This window comes from Cervus elaphus, chromosome 23, assembly GCF_910594005.1.
Source record: "Cervus elaphus chromosome 23, mCerEla1.1, whole genome shotgun sequence".
Lineage (NCBI taxonomy): Eukaryota > Metazoa > Chordata > Mammalia > Artiodactyla > Cervidae > Cervus > Cervus elaphus.
Genome location: NC_057837.1, coordinates 20,916,747 through 20,940,518, shown reverse-complemented (window position 1 = coordinate 20,940,518; position 23,772 = coordinate 20,916,747). Strand labels below are relative to the sequence as shown.

At 37.6% G+C, this 23,772-nt stretch overlaps 1 protein-coding gene across 1 annotated transcript in view; it reads right to left on the bottom strand.

Annotated features, from left to right (window-relative positions):
• Nucleotides 1–23,772, bottom strand: part of MALRD1 (MAM and LDL receptor class A domain containing 1) — a 515,151-nt gene that overhangs the window by 248,370 nt on the left and 243,009 nt on the right. The window contains exons 27-28 of the mRNA XM_043884605.1: nucleotides 8,510–8,755; nucleotides 6,564–6,721 (exon numbers count right to left, since the gene is read on the bottom strand). Coding sequence (XP_043740540.1) covers nucleotides 6,564–6,721; nucleotides 8,510–8,755 — 404 coding nt within the window. The remainder of the gene's footprint in view (nucleotides 1–6,563; nucleotides 6,722–8,509; nucleotides 8,756–23,772) is intronic.

Here is a 23,772-nt window from a genome sequence, read left to right as displayed (position 1 = left end):
GCTTCAGCATCAGTCCTTCCAGTGAATATTCAGGACTGATTTCCTTTAGGATTGAGTACTTTGATCTCCTTGCTGTCCAAGGGACTCTCAAGAGTCTTCTCCAACACCACAGTTCGAAAGCATCAATTCCTAGGCATTCAGCTTTCTTTACCATCCAACTCTAACATCCATACATGACTACTGGAAAAACCATAGCCTTGACTAGACAGACCTTTGTTGGCAAAGTAATGTCTCTGCTTTTTAATATGCTGTCTAGGTTGGTCATAGCTTTTCCTTCAAGGAGCAAACATCTTTTAATTTCAAGCTGCACTCACCATCTGCAGCGATTTTGGAGCCCAAGAAAATAAAGTCTCTCACTGTTTCCATTGTTTGCCCATCTATTTGCCATGAAGTGATGGGACAGGATGCCATGATCTTCATTTTTTGAAGGTTGAGTTTTAAGCCAGCTTTTTTTATTCTCCTCTTTCACTGTCATCAAGAGGCTCTTTAATTCTTCTTAGTTTTCTGCCATAAGGGTGGTGTCATCTACCTGTCTGAGGTTATTGATATTTCTCCCAGAAACCTTGATTCTAGCTTATGTTTCATCCAGTCGAGCGTTTCACATGATATACTCTGTATAAGTTAAATAAGCATAGTGACAACATACAGCCTCGATGTACCCCTTTCCCAATTTGGAACCAGTCCATTGTTCCTTGTCTGGTTCTAACTGTTGCTTCTTGACCTGCATACAGATTTCTCAGGAGGCAAGTAGGGTGGCCTAGTATTCCAATCTCTTTTGAGTGTTCCACAGTTTGCTGTGATCCACACAGTCAAAAGCTTTAGTGTAGTCAATGAAGCATAAATAGACTTTTTTCCTGAACTCTCTTGCTTTTTCTATGATCCAACTGATGTTGGCAATTTAATCTCTGGTCCCTCTGCCTTTTCTAAATCTAGCTTGAACATCTGGAAGTTCTTGGTTCACGTACTGTTGAAGCCTAGCTTGGAGAACTTAGAGCATTATTTTGCTAGCATGTGAGATGAGTACAATTGTGTGGTAGTTTGAACATTCTTTGGCATTGCCTTTCGTTGGGATTGGAATGAAAATTGACCTTTTCCAGTCCTGTGGCCACTGCTGAGTTTTCCAAACTTGCTGGCATATTAAGTGCAGCACTTTCACAGCATCATCTTTTAGGATTTGAAACAGCTCAGCTGAAATTTCATCACCTCCACTAATTTCGTTCATAGTGATCCTTCCTAAGGCCCACTTGACTTTGCCCTCCTGGAATATAGGCAACAAACTCACACATAAAAGCAAACATTACTAACCCTAACCTTAACCATAAAAAATGAGTGAAATGTTGCCATTTGCAACACTATGAACATAGACATTATGCTTAGTGAAATAAGTTAGAGAAAGACAAATACTGTATATTTTCATTTATATGTGGAATGAAAAATAAAACAGATGAATATAACAAGACAGAATAGACTTATGGACACAGGGAACAAGCTAGTGGCTACCAGTGAGGAAAGGGGTGAGGGGAGCAGCAAGATACGAGAAGGGAATTAAGAGGTAAAAAGTACCAGGTGTAAAATAAATGAGATACAAGGATGTAATGTACAGCATAGTGAAAAAAGCCATTATTCTATAAGGATCTAAATGGAGTATGACCTATAAAAATACTGAATCACTCTGTTGTATACCTGAAACATACAACTTAGCAAATCAACTATACTTCAACTAATAAAAAGAAGAAAGAAATCAGTCAATAACTAGAGGGTTGTAGTGGGAATAGAAATGGACGTGAAACAGCAGTATAGTAGTTAAAAGGACAATCTTCAGTGCTGACCAGATGAGTCTCTTGATAAGTAAAACTCTAGGATCAATTAAACTAATTAACTAAGTTGTTAGTCTCTTAATAGAAATCTTAATGGAAGGGGCTCCACTGGCTGCCTAGTGGGAAGCAGTAGAGGTCCCTAAAAGAGACAGAAGATGTGAAACAAGTAGTGAGAAGTTCAGAAAAAAATCTTAGCCAAAAATATATGGAAGATAAATGTTGACCATTGTTGTGCAGCAGAAATCAACACAAAATTTTAAGCAGTTTTCCTCCAAATTAAAAAAAAATAACAAATTTTAAAAAATAAAACAAAAAACAAACAAGAAAACACTGCCATGTTCTCTAAGGAACTTTTTTTTACATAAACCATGGTGTTGTGATCTTGTGACTACTAATTAATCAAACTCTGGGTGTGTTGCTCTCTTGCAAGTCTATAGTTTGAAATGCAAAGATCAACTTTTCTCCCTTGATTTGGTTAAGATCAATAATACAGTAGTACCAAAACTACACAGATTGAATTGTTAACACACTGAAACAACTCCAGAAAGGTAAATAAAGTTCTGGTACTAAAGTTTAGTTAAATGAATTTACAGCTCCCAATGCACATGACTGGCTTTGAAAAAATCAATTTGCTATATACAACTGCTATGTATCCCTCTCTCCATATTCTCTACATCTTTTTCTCTGAAATAATGAGTCAAATCTCAACAATATGACTAAAATAGCATCAGGTATTCAATAGGCAGAAAAGATCAAAAGATGTCTAAGTATGAAAGCCTGTCTGACATTCTCTTAGGCACATTAGTATTAGGAATTAGCTGTAAATCTCACACTAGGACTGTGGAGTTGTGTGTGTGCACGCACCAGGGACAGGGTAGTGGTGAGTGAGAAAGGATGGAGGTGCTCACTTTTGTCAGTGGACCCTTACACCCAACTGAAGCTCCTTGTTTGCTAGGTTGAGGGTAAAACCAGAACCAGAACTGCCAAGTAGGTAGTTCTTCCAAGTAGGCAAAGGAACCGGGCCTTTCCTTTGTTGATTTGACATTTTCCACTGCCTACTGAACAAAATCTGTATTTCCATACTGAATATGATTTTTAGATAGACTTTCCAGGAAGTCAAGCACATAAGATCTCTGAATCAGAAGTCAGGAAAATTGGATTTGCGTCTTAACTTTTTTCTTAAAATACCATATGAGCTGGGACAAGAAAGACAACCTCATAATCTTAGTTCCTTCATCTGTAAAATGAATAGTTTAAACATACTTCGAAGGACCTTACCAGCCTGAAAATTCTCTGAATCACTAAGCAAGATAAAGCAATAAGCTAATTTAATTATGATCTTTCAGCATAACTAGGTTGCTATAATCAGGAGGGCTCTCCTGAAATACATTATTTTCCTCCACTTCAGGCTTGAATACATCATGTTTTCTATCACAATGGCATAATGGATAGTCCTGAAGACCTTCAGTCAAATAGATTCAAATTCCCTACAGCATGAAGTCAGCTTGATTAAAATATCAACAGTTTATCACAGATGGAGTTGGTCCAAAACACAATAATGCCCTTCAGGTAGCAGGTGTTTCTGCATTTTATTCACAAGACTAGTTGAAAAGATGTAAAGTCCTTTTGTTTCTTGATGAGACTAGAATTTCTACCTATGAAAACAGTTTAGCAAACTCATGTAAACTTTAAAATTCCCTCAATTCTTTTTAACATATTAAAATCGACGTATTACTCATCATTATTTAATTCCATCAGAAAAAAGTGACTTGAAAAATGTGTAAAATTAAATATATTTGTAAAAACAAGTTAACTTTCATGCTGTGGAAATCTAACTCTACCCCTGAGCATTTGTTTCATATTTTTAAAATCTTAGATGGTTTCAAAAGCAATAGACTAAAACTTAATGAGAAATTTCATACTGAATGTATGAGTTAAAAGGTAGGTAAAAATGATAGATGATATCAAGAGCAAACATACTAGTTTAGAAACAAATCATGGTGTAATATGGCAGAAATCAACACAACATTGTAAAGCAATTATCCTTCAATTAAAAATAAATTTAAAAATAAAAATAATAAATTTTAAAAAGAAAAATGAATTATTATTATATGCAGAAAAAGACATGACTCAGTAGGTGTTACTGTGGCTATGAATTGTAATCAACAACACTACCCTTTAGGACTATATTGTTATTAAATTATTGGTCAGTGGTTGCATACCTTTTGCATCTGGATGCATGTATATATTTCAGACCTAGATTGCAGATTCTCCAGGTTAGACTTTAATGTCATGCACGTAATGCATAATGGCCACTCCTTCGCAAGGATTATCCCAAACAATCGTTGTCCTGAGCCCAGTGATGGGCTCCTTTGGGGAAGCACCACTCCTTTCCTCTAATCCCTTCATCCTGCAGTCCCTTCTCTGAAGAGCTGAGACAGACATAAGAACTAAGTCTCAAGGCTTTGCCTTGAGTATGTAATGATGTATCTATTGAAATAGTATAAATATAAATGAACAGTCAGTCATCAGGAAGAATTTCTGGCACTGTGAGGGACACTTGCAAAAGGAATAGTCATGGTTGGCAAAAGTGTCAAGGAAAGATTTGTGAAAGGCTGAATCTACCCGACTGTGCTGGACTTGTGGAGGGAAAACATGGGAACACAGAAGGAGGCATTCCTGAGAAAAAATAGAGGAGACTGGGCCGGGGCACCATATGCATATATTGGGACCATGTCAAAGGATACGGAGTACAGAAAGAAAGAAAAGGTAGCATTCATACCCCTGTTGTGTTTGCCATCTGGCTAAGACGATTTCCAGCTAATGAGTGAGGTGAAATCCAACATGCTTCCACACAGACAGGAGCCTAAGCAGTACTTTGTAATGATGATCAAAAATATGTATTGTGTTAATTACCAAAATGAAATGATTGCCTTAATTCACGAACATAAAATATATGGTATGAAAGAATTCTCTTTGTAATAAATGTAAGTAAATAATAACAGGCACTTTTTAAATACAATAGGAATATAGGTCTTTAAAGTTGCTGTTAAATGTCCAAAGGAATTGGGAGGAATATGGGAGCTCAATGTGACTTGATAGGAAGACATATATGTCAAATCAGTATAATTTTATAGTAAAGTTTTTTGTAGTAATGTAAAGCTTGTTACTATAAGAGAAGAGAAATGTAAATATGAGTGAAGCAAGTAATAAAAGCAAAATCCAATGCATCCAACCCTTCACATGGCACTTTTGACAACTTGCTCAAAATGGAGTCACTTGTACTAAGCACCGTGACAGCAAACTAAGACATAATACCTAATTTAACTGCAGTTTCAACTTCCCTCAGGAATGTAATCTTAACTAGTCAGCACTAGAGACGTTATCTGTCCAACAGAACCCTACCATCCTCCTTAGGAGGGGACCTTCCCTGAAACAATGCATTTTTTTTTTTTTTGGCTAATAATTTCCTTTTCCTGCACCCTTTCTGCCTTTGAAAACCTTTTTGTTTCTATAACTTGGCAGAATTCCTTTCTATCTGCCACATGGGATGCTGCCCAATTCATGAATCGTTCAACAAAGCAATTTGATCTTTAAATTTACTCATTTGAAGTTTTGTTATTTAACAGTACAGACCATATAACCCAGAATCACATTCAATAGAGTACTGGAAAATACTCTTCTAAGAACTCTAAGCACTGTATTTCAGTAAGTTTCCATATTTAAATATAAGAATAAATCATTGTGGTATTTTCTGCAAGTATTTTATTAGGCAGGCTTTTCTGCATTATTATAGAAGGCTCCTAAATTATAAAGTTAACTCAGGTTTCAGATAAAACATGAACTATGCAGCCATGAGCTATTCAGACAAATGAGGCCTTTGATATTCTGGTCAGGCATTGTCCATCAGTGTGGGGCACTTCACCAAAGCCCATGTGTGAGAAAACAGCAAGGGCCCCAAAAGCATGTTTTCAGAGTAAGCTTTCTTGGAATTCTAAAGAGATTCTTGAAATGAACACACACGTGTGTACATGCACACACACACATATACACACACACCCCTCCTTTTTGCTGCTGCTGGAACTTGCCAAAGAGTCAAAGTATACGAACCAAGTCTCATTAATATTAATATATACTTCGTTATTTTGCTCCCCAAACACTGTCACTCTGTTAAACTAAATTAAAGCCCTGTCAGAAACATCTAATTAACCCACAGTAAGAAAATGCATTACTGTGTCATAGTTAATAAGCGGTTCAATGTAATCATACCTTGATCATTCTCCTGAGCAGTCCTGTCCTTTGTATGCTGTACTTAGGACCAGAATGTTTCACATTAATTTCTTTAATGATCGTTCATATATTAATTACAATGGATAGCTACTCTCCTTTCAGATGTATAAATCATCTAGATTCTTTCAGTGAGGAGGATGGGCAAGGAAATATCTAAATAGAGTGAAGAAACTTGTGGGTCTTAGACTAACTGTTACCACAAAGAGTTTCGGGGAGTCAGGTACAACCTGTGTTACAACGCGTTGTGTGATGGTTGTATGATGTTGAGCTCAAAGCTGGTTCCAGTGCCCAGTTTACCGAATTCCCCAAAACATCTGAACCATAAGCAGCATCACCCTCTGATGGGAGGAGGCCTCCCAGGGCCAGGTCAGCAGAGTTGTGATAAACTCCCTTTGGCCATGTGCTGCCCGTAGGAAACTTCGTGAAGCTCAGAGGCATCACAAACTGAAATCTTACCTTAATGAGGATCTGAATGGACCCTGTGGCTTTTGTGGATATGAAATACCAGAAGCTCATGGTGCAGGCAGCGCTGGATTCTTGCCACAGACCACTCTTGAGGTGTGCTTCTTCGCCCCGCAGGCCCACTGGAGTAGCTTCCAGATACAGGAAGTGGCCTGGGAACAAGATGAAATTCAGACCATGCCAAAATAACATGGAGAGGATCATTTTAGTTTTTCTATCGTAGGGTTTTTAATTACATTTCATAGGATCTCAACTGCCAAAGATGTTTCTACTTGAAAGAGAGAGGAAATCTAATAGCCTTGCCTCCAGCTCACTGACAGAACAATTTCCAACTGTCTGTGCTTTTAGCAAAGTACTTCACAGTGTGCAGATGAACTGATCTGACAGAATATTTATGCCAAGGACTCAATGAGACAGTTACAGAAATCATTTCATGGACTCCCCAAACTATCCAGTTACTGTGAAACAATGCGAAGATTGTCTATGAAATGTAAATAGAGAAATATGACATGCTTTCAAAAAGTCACCTTTTGAGTGCACAAATAAAATGCTGAGAATTTTAATATACAACATACAAGGAAAGATACTGAGTTTTTGGCTTATTTATCCAAATGTCCAAAACATTTTACGTATGTAGAGCTGAGTTAGAATGGGACTCAGACCTTCCTTTCTTTGGCATGGTTGGTCTGGCTTGGAGAGCTCTGTTTTATCATGTGCTGTGTGCTTAGCCTCTCTGTCATGTCTGACTCTTTGCGACCCCATGGACTATGGCCCACCAGTCTCCTCTGTCCACGGGGATTCTCCTGGAAAGAATACTGGAGTGGGTTGCTATGCCCTCCTCCATGGGATCTTCCTGACCCAGGGATCGAACCCAGGTCTCCTGCATTGCAGGCGGGCTCTTTAGGGAAGCCCCTATTTTATCATAGGCCTGTGAAACTTCAATATTTAAACACCTTTATTCTACACTGTAACAGCAAGGAATTCAAGATCCCTTCTTTATTCTGCTAATGTCTTTTGCCCCTTGACCAAAGAATCTGAGAAATAGGTTCAGTTCACTGTAAAAATGAGCCATTCCAAGCACCCTTCACAGAGATGATCTTACAGCTACATCTGCATAGCACCATTAGGGCTTTCTAACTGCCTGTCCCCAAATACAGACCATATCCCTCGATCTTGACAACTCCAGGGCAAATTTTATTATCTCCGCTGGACAGAGGAGAGACTGGAGAATCTGAAAAGTCACATGACTTGCCACTGATCAAATGAATAGTAGAATTCAAGGTTATTGATTACAAATGCGTCATTTCGAAAAGGTACCTGAGGGCAGCCTATGTTATCATCTATCTACAATTATCAAAGCAATATTCAATTTTAATTACTCATTGTTATATATTACATAGTGTCCCCCCCAAAAAGATGTGAAAGTCCTAACTTCTATCCCAGTTACTGTGGGCTTCTTTGGAAATAGGGTTTTTGCTGATGATCAAGTTAAAATAAAGTCATGAGGGTGGCCTCTAGTCTAATAAGATTATTGGAATGAAAAGGAAAAATTTAGACACAGAGACATACATAGAGGGAAAACAACGCAAAGACAGGAAGAGAGTCCCAACTACAAGCCAAGTAGCATCCATAGTTACCAGAAGCTAGTGAGAGGCAAGGAATAGATTATTCTCCTTCAAAGTCCTCAACAGGAACCACCAGCCCTACTGACACCGTGATTTCAGATTTCTAGCCCCCAAACTGTGAGACAATAAATGTCTGCTTTTAACACCACCCTGTCTGAGGCCGTCTGCTATGCAGTCCTGGGAGACAAAGGTACTCATTAAATGTTTGACTTAGTTGACCTGGCACCACGGTGGTCTCTCTGATGCTCTCAGGAAAGACAATGTGATGCTCACTGTGAATCAGATTAGAGTAACTGGGACAACCTGATAACCTACCATTTTCATTTCCAAGTGTGTGGTCTCTGGGGGGTCTTAGACTTTGTGGAGAGCCAACCCCCAAAACCCAATCGAAGTTTTCAGCCAAGGAGTTTTGCCAACCACACCAGCCTTTTTCAAAAGTACAGGAGCCACCACATTCATTTTCATCAGTATAATCTCCACAGTCATCTACAAAATTACAGCTCTGCTCCGGTTTAAAACATTTGCCATTCTGACATTCCCGATAGCCAAGTGGACAGTAACCTAAAAAAAAACAAACAAAAAGGATGAGGAAACACTCCTACCACATTCATGAGGTTAAAAAGTAGGAAGAGTAGATTCCCTTTAATATGTGAAAAAACATGGTGTTCTTAGGAGTTTGGGGTGTCTGACCTCTGCCTCTCTCTCCCGTAATCTCCTCTAGGGTTCTGGTCTATAGCTCATTCACAAGCATCATTCAAAATGAAATCATTTTATTGATCTAGGAATGTACTCCAATCGTCCTCAAATGCAGCATGTCCTGTGAGCTATCCTCAAAGAGATAAATCAGATCTGAAAACCAAAGAGAGGCTTTCTATTTTTAATCCTGAAACGAGATCTTCAGGGTAGTAAGAACTTATGTAACATGGGGTATTTGAAGGTACATTCCATCAGTATCCATGCACTCCATTATTTATCAGAAGCCAAACATATATCACACTTCCTCAGAAGCAGGGTCATGAATATACAACTAATATATAAACTTCCAACAGATTTTTTTTCCTCCAAAATGCTTATGTATTTCATAGTTATATGGAACTTAAGGAGCAATTTTCCTACAAAGCAATGTTATCCATAAAGACTTTTCTATAAACTTTAAGATGAAGCACGATGCTTTTGAATGCCTGAGTTTGAACTGATGCTAATTAGTCATCAGTTATGTGACTTGGATCATTCCTATATTTGATGAGTTTTAGTCTACTGATCAAAAAAAAAGAAAAAAATAATAGTAAAAAGTTAAACTAATTAGACAGACTTGTTTATATTGGGGATCCTCAATCTCTGGGATTTAATGTCTGATGATCTGAGGTGGAGCTGATGTAATAATAATAGAAATAATGTGTACAATAAATGTAATGGGCTTGAATTATCTGGAAACTATACCCCCATCCTCCCTCCACAGAAAAATTATCTTTCACAAAACCGTTCCCTTGTACCAAACAGGTTGGGGACCTCTAGTTTCTATCACTAGAAGAGTGCTTGAACGTTCACAGGCAATCAGTAAATATAAGTCAAATGAATTAGTTAATCTGTTTTGGAAATAATAAACCAGTTCAATAGGCACAGCCAAGTGATAAATATCCTGCTCTAATATTTCAATAAAACATAACCACCGTGGTTGACAATATTTCAGTAGGAAAAGTTTTGATGTGGTGACGTCAGCTTCCCATTTGCTTTGTGACTCTATAGTACTTGAATTTTTGTTTTCCTTCCTCCTTAGTTGGCCAGTTAGAGGACCTGGTAATACCACTTCCTACTTCATTTTTAGATGGGAGTTTCCATGGCCGGAGAGAGTGTCTGGAGGTTGAAGACTAGTGTGGATTAGAGGAAGGAGGTGATTCAGACATTTAATGGAAGGTATTCTGAGAATTGGAAACTGCTGCTGATAGAATCTCATAGAAAAGCTTTTATGTTCTCAATCAGTCTCACATTTTAGAAAACAGATGGCTAAGAGGGAAGAAAGAAGTGGCAGGAAAGGAATGGAAGGCCGGGTAGAGATTAACGGGGAAGAACTGGTGCTGAGAATTCCCAGCCACTTTGTGTGCTAAGCTCTTCTTGGACTGCACGTTCAAGATTGCCTAATTAAATGGCCTTTATACGTGCAATGCCTTTGAAAACAAATTTCAACTATGCATTCTATCTCTAACAAAACTTTCTTGTCTTCTAGGTTAATTGCTAACATTTTCCTTTCTTGCAGTGTAAGATTAAACTATTTTTATTTAGGTGCCCAGTTCAGCTGGCAGATTGGAGGGTAAGACAAAAGACCTTTGCTGTTTCAATTACAGAACTTGACTGAGAATTGTAACATTAAAGCATTTTTGAACTACACAGAAATGGAGATCACTTACATTAACCCTCTCATTTATAGATGAGAAAACTGAGGATTATAGATATTTAGTGACTTGCTGAATTTTCAAGAAGAATAGTGCAATTTGGATCCAGGTCTGTTGTCTTCAGAATTATTTTTCAAATCCATTGACTTGAAGAAGAGTGGTAGGTCTACTACCATAAGACACAAGATCACCGAGGGATGAAACACTGGTGTTGACTACCAGATGCATTATTTCTCATGGATCTGTTGAGAACCTGAGAAATTACTAGATCATTTGATTTTATATTATTGACATTTGTATTGATTCTGTCAATTTCAATTTGTCTGGGGAATAAAAGCAAATTTACTGGTTTTGAAGATGTTTTTCTCCAAAGCAACTGGGTCAAGCTAAAATCTAATTCTTTTAAAACACACAAGAAAATAATTTGGGCATGTCTCTAAGTGGAAACATGAGGCAAAATATTATACAATCAATATAGCTAATATTTTAAGGTAGTCACAATGTGAACCACTGTTTTACATTTATAAAACATAAATATCTGCATAATTTAAATTACAATAATTCAAATATTACACAAGATTAATTTGAACAGACAGCTCTCTAGGTTAATAAAGAAAATTTCACTGCGATAATGTGCTCTTATCCATAAAACAATAAGCAGCATTTTTTGGTAAATTCAAGGGAAGTTATCAACTAATATTATTTAACTATTTCTAAATTATTTTCCATGCCTATTGTCTTGTCCAAAGAAATCAGCTACCTAAAAGTAGGGTGTATATCTTTAAATGATTTATATTAAGGATCTGATGAAACTGTGTTCATTTTTACAGAAAAAAATACTGTTTAAATTAGGCAGTGACCGTCCTGATAGGCAGTTTAATTTTGTGTGCTGTGCTTAGTCGCGCAGTTGTGTCTGATTCTTTGTGACCCAATGGACTGTAGTCTGCCAGGATCCTTCGTCCATGGGGATTTTACAGGCAAGAACACGGGAGTGGGTTGCCATGCCCTCCTCCAAGGAAAATCCAGGGATCGAACCCAGGTCTTCCGCATTGTAAGCAGATTCTTTACCATCTGAGCAGTAGGGAAGCCCTTGATTTTGTAAGGAAGAACAAATTACAAAATTTAAAAAACTCCCATGTAAACTTCAGAGACTCTGAAACTTAATATGCTTAAATTCAAAATCTGATTCTTCCCCTTCAAACTTCCTCACTGAACAGTCTTCTCCATCTGTGTTAATGGCAACTCTATAACTCCAGTTGCTTGGAGAGAAAAACGTCTTATAAGGAGCTCTGTATTGGAAGTCTGACTCCACTTTTTAACGTATGACTTAATGACTGACAGCCTTTCCCCATATGTTTTACATCCAGGAAATTTTCAAAGCATCTTGATATGTATGTGGTGTCATCAGTCTTAGAGGTGATAAGATATATTCTAATTATAAGACTGACAATTTACAGAATTCACTGAACGATTACATAAGATTTATGAGATAAAATATTACATATATTATTACTACAACTCCTAGAGCTTGGGACTATCCTCAGTTTCAAGGTAGACGGCTGTCCAAAATTTGGTTCAGATATTAAGACTGATAACACCAGACAACACACCAGGATGGCATTACTCACAAAATGAGGTTTTCTAAGAAAGCCCGGGTGCTCCCCCTGTTGGTAGAAGATCCCAAATATATCAGCCCCTAATCTTCATCCAGGTCCTATCCCCTAACCAGCATAACTCTCTCCCGTTTCCTTTCCTCATTCTCTAAATAATAATAATAATAATATATTTATATGTAATACTGTACTCATATATAGTATTTTATCTCATAACTCATATATAATCTTTCAGTGAATTCTGTCAATTTTCAATCCTACTCTGTAAAGAGAGGTGATGTTACTACCGCTTTTGGTTCAAGCCACTATCATTTTCTGTGTGGGATTTTATTACAACACTTTCCTTCCTGATCTCTGTACCCTACCACTTCCCTGTATGGTATATTAAGCAATAAAGAACGATGGTGATGAAAGCTGCTATATATAGAATGGATAAACAACAAAGTCCTACTGTATAACACAAGGAACTGTATTCAATGTCCTATGATGAACCATAATGGAAAAGAATATTAAAAAGAATGCAATGTATACACACACACACAGCTATATAAATCACTTTTCTCTACAGCTGAAATTAATACATTATAAATCAACTATACTTCAATAAAAATATTTACCAAGAAAAATCATGGAGATATTTTATATAAATTGAATGTCACTTCTCTGTCCCAAACTCTACAATATTTAAATACTATTCCCCATTACAAGGAACTAGGTCTTCTTGGAAAAATGGTCTATTTCGGCCTAAGGCAAAGAAGGTCAAAGATGAGCCTGGGAATTTTTTGTGTGTGCCAAAAATTAGAAAAGTGCTCAAAACAATTACATCATTATGATGAAAGGCTGAATTACTGGTCAAATCAGAAATAATTTCAACATCAAATTAAGTAATGAGAGGACTTTGGCTCTAACCACATATATAAGAAAGAGTAAGAAGGTATAGAATTATTCTCCAGCCATAAGCAACTAGAAACTTGGGGAAAATCTATGTCTGATGCTTATGCTCTGTGAAACTGTTTACACTAAAACAGGAGAAGCACCAGCTCATAACAACCTCAAGGCCTAGCTGACAGTTCCAGACCAGGTCCTGAATGTCAGGAGATGCATTTCTTTATCTCACTTTGCAATTCTGTTTATGCGGCAAGAGAGTTCAGTGGAGCAACCAAACCTTCTGGGTGATATGAGGCTAGAAAATAAAACCTTTCTGGTTATTGTCTTTGCAGTAGGTAAACCATGGCAGACCAATTGCTTTGGGAGATGCTAAAAGATTTCAAAGGCCTTCCTATTTGTTATTTTTAAGCCTCTTGATACTTCCCTTTAGTAATTTTCAGCAAAAACTTGAAAATATCAAGGTTTGTGGGATCTACTTTAATGTTATTAGCATGGAGATAACATGTGGGGAAAAAATTCCATAAAATAGTGGTGGCCTTAAAGAATTGACAAATGAAAGACAACAACAACAAAAAATTAGAGAAACTGTGATTTGCAATAAGAAATGAAGGAGAAACATGGAGGGAAGTCTAGGCAGAAAAAAGGCCTGTAGGTTTTAAGGATTCCAGCTTAACGTGGAATTCTAACGTGATTCCAACTGGCTGTGACTGCAGTACTGCTGAGGCCCTAGCTGAGAAGAGTAGCATTCTGTACTTCTGTGCTTCCTGGGCAAGGCTTACTAGCTAAAGGCTCACTCAGCCCTCAACTGGGAACAAATTGCCAGCTGGACAAAATATAAAAATATTGTGCCTGCAGGCTCCCACTTCTTCATTCCAAATAGTAGCAATCCAAATATTCAAAGAGTACTTTCAAACAGTCTTGATCAAAACGATGAAATTTACACTAACACAGTTACCACTCATGTTCATTCAAAATACACTGTCAGAACAGTTCATTCCTCAACTTTTACTCAGTTTTAATACTTAACATTTGAGAAATATTATGTTAACATTGCACACTCACCTTCAATTAACTCTAACTCTCTTAGAAGAACACTTAAATAATTACAAAGGAACCTGTAAAGATACATGTTTCTTAATAATTCTGACTTGGAGAACATTTCTAATGTCTTGGTGGTGAATGATTTATATACCTTGATTTTGAGAGTATCATACTTAGTAACATAAAGGAATGAGCTAGATCACTAAGCATCTCTGTTTTCTGAAGTCCTATTTTTGCTTTCAAGAAATGTAAAACAATTCTTTACTGTCTTTCAGGGTACCAAGTAGAGGACTTTGAGTATTTAAGGAGAATTACTTTTATCTAAGACACTGCAAATGGAGCTGTTGCCATAAGACAAAGCTAGAGCTACAAGTCTGACCTACAGTTAAATCTCAAGATCGAAATCACTTTAGGAAAATTGTATTTTGTACTTCTATGCAGTCAAATTTTTCCATCCTTCCTTTTATGACTTTTGACAATCCCATACTAAATAAAAACCTTCCATATGTTTTCCAGGACTGTATGATTAGTATAAGATTTCATTTTTCAAAAGATTTCAAACCTTTGATGCACCTGAAATTTACTTTGGCTGCAAATGAACAATAAGATTTTTAAAGTGAAAAAGAGGAATATATACACAGCCTCAACATACATGTGTGCTGGTATATTTATTGACTGTCTCTGGAAAGATACATAAGCAGTGAACAATTCCTCTGGAAATAGAAACAAAGACTAAAGTCAAAAGAAAATTTTTTAATTTCTGCTCCTTTTTGGTAATACTGTGTGCATGTAACGAAATGAAAGTTTGCTTTATTTTAAAAAGAAATTGGTGAGAACGAAGGCCTGAACACACCAGGGCTTCAACCTAGGTTAAAGAAAGGGCTATAGTTGTATATTATAATTGGGAAATCCCAAACAGACTGAAGTTCCTTTGAGGAGTATTAGCCTGGAGTTAGTAGCAAGAATGTTGACAATTTTCTGGACACCATGGTTTATGGGAAGTGGGACACTGAACCCACTCTACTCCATATGGCTATGGAAGAAATGTTGAAATTAAGGGAGAACTGAATTCAATTTTAGTTTTAAAAAAGGAGTTATAAGGAATGAAGTGCTCTACCACAGTCAGGGGAAAGGCCAAGTTTGCTAAGGTGACAGAGAATCAACTCAAGGTCTGTTTGCAGCTCACCTTTCCAGCCTCCTCTCTGATCATGCTCTTCCCCTCAACTTCCCACCATGAGCCTACTGGCCTTCATCCAGCCCCTCCAACCACAGACACTTTACACAAGTTGGATCACCTGCCTGCCTCAACAACTCTCCCTTTGAAAATCATCAATCTCTACTTCCTGCAAGAAGCCTTGATTGGTCAAATCCTTCTATTATAACCTTCTTCAAAGGTTATAACCTGCCTTCAAAGAAGGCAGCTCTTCTTTACAGGACTTTTCATAACTCTGTGTTATATGTGTCTGCGTGGTTATTGGCATTTGACTCTTTCCACCGCCAGTCAGTAGGGTCCACGGGGGCTGAAATAGACACATACTTCAAAGTGCTCACTATACGTTTGCTGGCTGAACAAAAAAATGAGTGAGTGAATGAATGAATGAACTGAGTAAAACAAAGAGGAGAGCATAGTGATGACTGAGAGCTTCCTAGAAGATAGTGCACGCTCAGTTGCTAAGTCGTGTCCGACTCCTTGCAACCCCATGAACTGTAGCCCACCAGGCTCCTCTGTCCATGGGATTTCCCAGGCAAGAATATTGCAGTGGATTCCCATTTTCTCCAGGGGATTTTCCTGACCCAGGGATCAAACCCACATCTCCTGCTTGGCAGGTGGATTCTTTACCACTGAGCCACCAGGGAAGCCCTCCTAGAAGATGGCTGAGTGGAAAATGACTTGCTATTCTGGTTGTTGGACAAGGATAACAGGCACGGACTATGTTTGAACTGATGAACTCTGAGATACAAGACTGAGAAAATTATACAGAGTCAGTCACCTCGGACCTATTTTGCTGTGATGAAAATGTCAAATACTTCTGGGTTTTTCTCCTTTTGTTTTGAATAGTGACAGTAGCTATTCAGTTTGTTCAAAACATACATTTTCAATACTTTAAGCAAAGATTTACCTATTACTTCTATAGGCAGAATTAATTATAGTCACAATCCCAAATTAATACTACCTTTATATAATTTGATCCTATAACAAAGCAGTTTCCATTTGTAAACCCTGTTGACCTGGTTAACAAAAATTCTATGTAACGAAACTGAGGCAATTATCTAATTCAAAGGGAAATATACAACAGACCATTTAAGCTAAATTCTATTAATAGGAAGCAAAGCAAATCCACAGGATTTGTGTGCCTAAATGCTACTCCCATTTGTTCAGTGTATTATGTCTAAAATTAACTGGGATAAACCAAACCATGTTTGAATTTGCTTTCGTTTATGTATTTTTTACTTAGTATATATCATTCATAGTGAGTTGAGTGCAAAATCCTTTTAAAACAAGATTAAAATATAGGCTCCCTTTCCTTCAAATATGTATTGTCCACCTAGGGTGGAACTAGTTTTCAGTACTTTTGTGTGTATGTCTGTGTGTATGTCTGTTACATATTTGTTGCATAAGTCACACATATTATATATATATGTGTATAATTTTGTGTATATACATATGACAGTATTAAATATATGAGCATGCATATATACTAAAATATGGTTAAAATGAGTGAAGAGCAATTTTAAAGTAAATGGTAAAATTAGTTGTTTATCAATCACCTCCTATATGCTTTGCTTTGTGCTAGACATTTTATGAATATCATCTCTAATCCTCATAATAACATTATAAGAAACATTACCTCCATTTTCAAATGTGGTAACTAAGGATAAGAAGGCTAAAGTACAAATTTACACACGATTGGTGCTATTTTCTCAATCCGTCCCATCCTCTCCGTCTTCTGCTGTGTCCACAAGTCTGTTCTCTACACTTGTGTCCCCACTCCTCCCTTGCAACAGGTTCATCAGTACCATTTTTCTAGAGTCCACATATATGCATTAATATACAATATTTGCTTTTCTCTTTCTTACTTCACTCTGTATAACAGGCTCTAGGTTCATCCACTTCACTAACACTGACTCAATTTCATTTCTTTTTATGATTAATATTTCATTGTATGTAAGGTACATGTTATTGGCATTTTAATACTTTCTCTTCAGTAAGAACTGAAGTGACCAAATGGGTAAACAGATGGAATCAAAGGATAAAGAGAGCCTAATACAATGAATTTAGTTACAAACTTAGAAGCACAAGCTAGAATCAAGATTGCCAGGAGAACTATCAATAACCTCAGATATGCAGATGACACCACCCTTATGGCAGAAAGTGAAGAAGAACTAAAGAGCCTCTTGATGAAAGTGAAAGAGGAGAGTGAAAAAGTTGGCTTAAAGCTCAACATTCAGAAAACTAAGATCATGGCATCCAGTCCCATCACTTCATGGAAAATAGATGGGGAAACAGTGGAAACAGTGGCAGACTTTATTTTGGTGGGCTCCAAAATCACTGCAGATGGTGACTGCAGCTATGAAATTAAAAGACACTTACTCCTTGGAAGGAAAGTTATGACCAACCTAGACAGCATATCAAAAAGCAGAGACATTTTTTGCCAACAAAGGTCCATCTAGTCAAGCCTATGGTTTTTCCAGTAGTCACGTATGGATATGAGAGTTGGACTATTAAGAAAGCTGAGCGCTGAAGAATTGATGCTTTTGAACTGTGGTGTTGGAGAAGACTCTTGAGAGTCCTTTGGACTACAAGGAGATCCAACCAGTCCATCCTAAAGGAGATCAGTCCCGGATGTTCATTGGAAGGACTGATGTTGAAGCTGAAACTCCAGTACTTTGGCCACCTGATGTGAAGAGCTGACTCACTGGAAAAGACCCTGATGCTGGGAAAGATTGAAGGCAGGAGGAGAAGGGGACGACCGAGGATGAGATGGTTGGATGGCATCACTGACTCAATGGACATGAATTTGGGTAAACTCTGGGAGTTCATGATGAATAGGGAGGCCTGGTGTGCTGCGGTCCATGGGGTCGCAGAGAGTCGGACACGACTGAGGGACTGAACTGAAATGAGCTGAATACCACCTAGAAACAAATTTTAAAAAATTTCTTGATTGGTACATGGAAAGAGTAGCACGAATACATAAAAGGAGACCCACTAGGAGGCTCTTATGGTTAGGGATGAAGTAGGTTCAGAGACACTGGAATGAGTATTAAGTAAGCAATGCCTGGAACATAGTGAATACTCAACCCCTGTGAGCTGTCAACATTGTCATTAGAAGAGTAGCAGAGTTGATGGTGAAAAATGGCTGAAATTGGGAAATATGTTAAAGAAAACAGGGCCACAGAAATTTCTGGTAGATTCAAAGGTAAATAATCAGTATGGGAAAAGTCAAGAAAACTTAAAGGTTTTTGGTATGAAAAATTGGCTGAATGAGTTAACCATTTATTCAAGTCAGGAGAGGAGGAAAATTTGAGACAGAATACACTTCTATTATTATTTACAAGAAAAAGATTAGTATCATAATAGATAATAATAGAAACACCTTATTTTTATATAACATTAACATGTATTATACTGTCCTCATCTCAATTCCCAGGGGGATTAGAGACCAGGATTCTTTTGTTTAGATGAGAAAATTGAGCTGGAGGAGGTATAAATGGCTTCGACATCTATACATACACCAAGACATTATCACAGCAAAGCACACATTGGCAAATATTAACTATCTGCTGTATTTAAGTGCTCTCTCTGGAGAAGGATAATGCTGAATTTTCCTTGAAGTTTACTGACACATGGAACCACACACATGATGTGTTTAAAAAGAGAAGGGGGAAGAGTCATACACTGAGGGAGACGAGATGAGAAGTGGAATGAAAGCTGAAAGAATTTAAGTAATGAAGGTAATCAAAGGTAAACAAATCATTTCCTCCCAAAGTATTTGAAAAATACAAGGGAAAATAATGTACACACAAAGAAATTGACAGGAGACAGTCATTTTCTTTTTTTCAGATTGTCTGCTACAAAATCAAGGCACCAAAAATTTTTGATGAAAATATGCAAATGTCCGATAGTTTTAGAAATATGAATTCCAGTTTTGGTGAGAGAAGGCTAACTGCTAATAGTTAACTAAGCATAGCAGGCAAATTCACCACGCGAAGATCCACTCATAGAATTCAAAGTCTGGTCTTAATCACTTCTTTTAACCTTCCTGTACAAAAATTTTCCATTACTAAAACTGTTGTTAAAACTGACTTCACTTTCATGGTTGTTCTGAAATATAAATAAATGATCGTTAAGATGCTTTGGGAAACATGGATCACTATGTAAATAACTATATAAAACCAAATTTATATAGTTGGTTAAAAAGAAAAACACTGTTTAATAGTCATCACTTTCATTATCGTAGCTTCCCTGATAGCTCAGATGGTAAAGAATCTGCCTCTGAGGCAGGAGACCTGGGTTTGATCCCTGGGTTGGGAAGATCCCTGGAGAAGGAAATGGCAACCCACTCTAGTATTCTTGCCTGGGAAATCCCATGGACAGAGGATCCTGGTGGGCTACAGTCCATGGGGTTACCAAGGGTCATACACAGCTGAATGACTCTCATTTTCACACCATTATCATAGCTAAAATTAATTGAATGTCAACCAATGCTGGGCATTTTATACATATTATCTCTAATTCTCACTACATTGAAAAATAAATATTACCTTGATTTTACACCAATATTAATTAACAAGTGCAAATTCACATTATTGGTATATGGCAGAGCTGGGATTTAGACACAAATGGATCTAACACTGAGGTTTATGTTATTTTTCATTATAACTCATTACATAAAATCCTAAGCCAAATGGAAAAACTAAGAAATAAGAAGAAGCCAAGACTACATCTCTGTCCTAACAAAGTTTATAAATAACAACAATGCAAACTAGAGGTTAGCTGAGAATATAATTCAGTATGTGATGGGAGAACTGAATGGCATAAGTGAATTCTAAGAAAGATGAGTGATAACAGGAGATGTAACACTGGGGTCACCAGTGATGACTCCAGAGAGGAGCTGAGTACTTAACTAGCATAAAAAGAAGAGTAGAATTCATGGGAGAATCACAGAGAATGGAAAATGTCTTTCCAGCAATCAACAAGTGGTATGATAATAATAAGTACAATTCACAGCATGCTTGTGGATAAGAAATAAATCATTGTTGAGATCCAAACTAATATTATTATAACATTGATAATTTACAAAGCACTTTCATATGTGTGTGTACCTATAGAAATATATATACATGTACATATCAGTTCAGTTCAGTTAAGCTCAGTCGCTCAGTCGTGTCTGACTTTTTGCAACCCCACGGACTGTAGCATGCCAGGCCTCCCTGTCCATCACCAACTCCCCCAGTTTACTCAAACTCATGTCTATTGAGTCGGTGATGCCATCCAACCATCTCATCCTCGGCCATCCCCTTCTCCCACCTTCAATCTTTCCCAGTATCATGGTCTTTTCCAATGAGTCAGCTCTTTGCATCAGGTGGCCAAAGTATTGGAGTTTCAACTTTAACATCAGTCTTTCCAACGAACAGTCAGAACTGATTTCCTTTAGGATGGACTGGTTGGATCTCCTTGCAGTCCAAAGGACTCTCAAGAGTCTTCTCCAACACCACAGTTCAAAAGCATCAATTCTTTGGTGCTCAGCTTTCTTAATAGTCCAACTCTCATATCCATACATGACTACTGGAAAAACCATAGGCTTGACTAGACGGACCTTTGTTGGCAAAGTAATGTCTCTGCTTTTTAATATGCAGTCTAGGTTAGTCATAACTCTTCTTCCAAGGAGTAAGTGTCTTTTAATTTCATGGCTGCAATCACCATCTGCAGTGACTTTGGAGCCCCCAAAAATAAAGTCTCTCACTGTTTCCACTGTTTCCCCATCTATTTTCCATGAAGTGATGGGACTGGATGCCATGATCTTAGTTTTCTGAATGTTGAGCTTTAAGCCAACTTTTTCACTCTCCTCTTTCATTTTCATCAAGAGGTTCTTTAGTTCTATACACACATGTATATATGATTATACTTGTTTTGCATTAAATCTTAAGAACAATCATGTAGAGAGTAAATTGGTCAAAATTGGGTCAGAACTCAAAATGTATGTCTTCCTACTCTGAAATTCATATGTGGACTTTAGTACAGATATGATCATACAGGATTCTTAGCTGTCTTCGTCATGGTCAGAACATTTCCTCTGAATTTAATGGAATTTAGTCTAAACTCCTGAGCACATCATTCAAAGACATTCACATGCCACTCCCATCCCAACTTTCTAAATCATTATCTCAAATCTTCATTACTACATCATCTCCCTTTCATTCAAAACAGGTATCTGTCCATCCTTCTAAACATACATGTACCGAGACTTTCCTGGCAGTTCAGCAAGTAAGACTCTGCTACCACAGCAGGGGTGCAGGTTCGATCCCTGGTCTGGGAACTAAGATCCAGCATGCTGCAAGGTGTGGTCAGTAAATAAATAACAAACACACATGGACCTTTATGTCCCTGAGTCCTTAATCATGCTCTTCCTAGTTTTAAGTATATCTCTATCCAAAGAAAATCTACAATTCCATCAGATCAAACTTATCTCACTTTACTAGATCCCTCATTCTTTAGGAAAAATGATAAAGATAAAGATGGGTGTGGTAGTATGAACAATGACTCATTACAATGTTCCTGCCCAAATCTCTGGGGGGAACCTGTGAAATGGTAATTTGTGTGTGGTGTTGGGAGGGGGGGTAGGTGTATGATTTTGGTGAATGTGATTAAAGGTAGCCATCTTGGGATGGGACTATTACCCTGGGATATCCAGGTAGTCCTGATCTAATCACATAAGTCTTTAAAAGCAAAAGAGGGAGGCAGAAGAGTGAAGCACAAAAACTGAAAAAGAGGCAGAAGAGAGTCAAATTATGAAAGGGACTTGCTCCACTATTATCAGCTCTGAAGATGGAGCAAGAGGGTCATTAGCCAAGGAACATGGATGGCCTGTAAACACTGGGTATGATCTGAAGCTGACAGCCAGCTAGGGAATGGAGATCTTAGCCCTGTACCCACAAGGAACTGAATTCTGCCAAAGACCTGAATGTGCAAAGAAACAGATTCTCTTCTAGAGCCTGTTGCAAGGAATGCATTCCTAAGGACACTCAGTGTCCTGATTTTTACTCAGTGGGATTCATGTCAGACTTCTGACCTAAAGAACTATGAGATACATTTGTTTTCTTTTAAAGTCACTGAATTTGTGGTATGTTGTTATGATAACACTATAAAACTAATACAGTGGGCATGGGTGTTATAAGTGAGCAAATATGAGCCTGAATCTCATTTTTATTCATAGAATTTTTGCTAAGTCATGTTTTCATTGAGTTATATCATTTGGAGAAGATAATCTTACAAACAGAAAAGTGCATCTAAAATGCCAAAGAGTTCCCTGTGTACCATACATGGCAGACTATCAACAAAGGATAGTTGTTATCAGTATTACTATTATTATTATTTTATCATTTATTTTGGATAAACTTACATAAACCTTATAACACTGATGTTTTACCATAATGCTATAGTACATTGTAAGATTTTTACATGAAAAGATGCTCAACATCACTCATTATTAGAGAAATGCAAATCAAAACCACAATGAGGTACCATTACACGCCAGTCAGGATGGCTGCTATCCAAAAGTCTACAAGCAATAAATGCTGGAGAGGGTGTGGAGAAAAGGGAACCCTCTTACACTGTTGGTGGGAATGCAAACTAGTACAGCCACTATGGAAAACAGTGTGGAGATTTATTTAAAAACTGGAAATAGAACTGCCATATGACCCAGCAATCCCACTTCTGGGCATACACACCGAGGAAACCAGATCTGAAAGAGACACGTGCACCCCAATGTTCATCGCAGCACTGTTTATAATAGCCAGGACATGGAAGCAACCTAGATGCCCATCAGCAGATGAATGGATAAGGAAGCTTTGGTACATATACACCATGGAATATTACTCAGCCGTTAAAAAGAATTCATTTGAATCAGTCCTAATGAGATGGATGAAACTGGAGCCCATTATACAGAGTGAAGTAAGCCAGAAAGATAAAGAACATTACAGCATACTAACACATATATATGGAATCTAGAAAGATGGTAACGATAACCCTATATGCAAAACAGAAAAAGAGACACAGAAATACAGAACAGACTTTTGAACTCTGTGGGAGAAGGTGAGGGTGGGATGTTTCAAAAGAACAGCATGTGTACTATCTATGGTGAAACAGATCACCAGCCCAGGTGGGATGCATGAGACAAGTGCTCGGGCCTGATGCACTGGGAAGACCCAGAGGGATCGGGTGGAGAGGGAGGTGGGAGGGGGGATCGGGATGGGGAATACATGTAACTCCATGGCTGATTCATATCAATGTATGACAAAACCCACTGAAATGTTGTGAAGTAATTAGCCTCCAACTAATAAAAAAAAGAAAAAAAAATAATAAAAATCATTATCCATTTACAAGGATGCTCTTTTACTAAATCCTAAACTCCTTACAGCAGAGCAA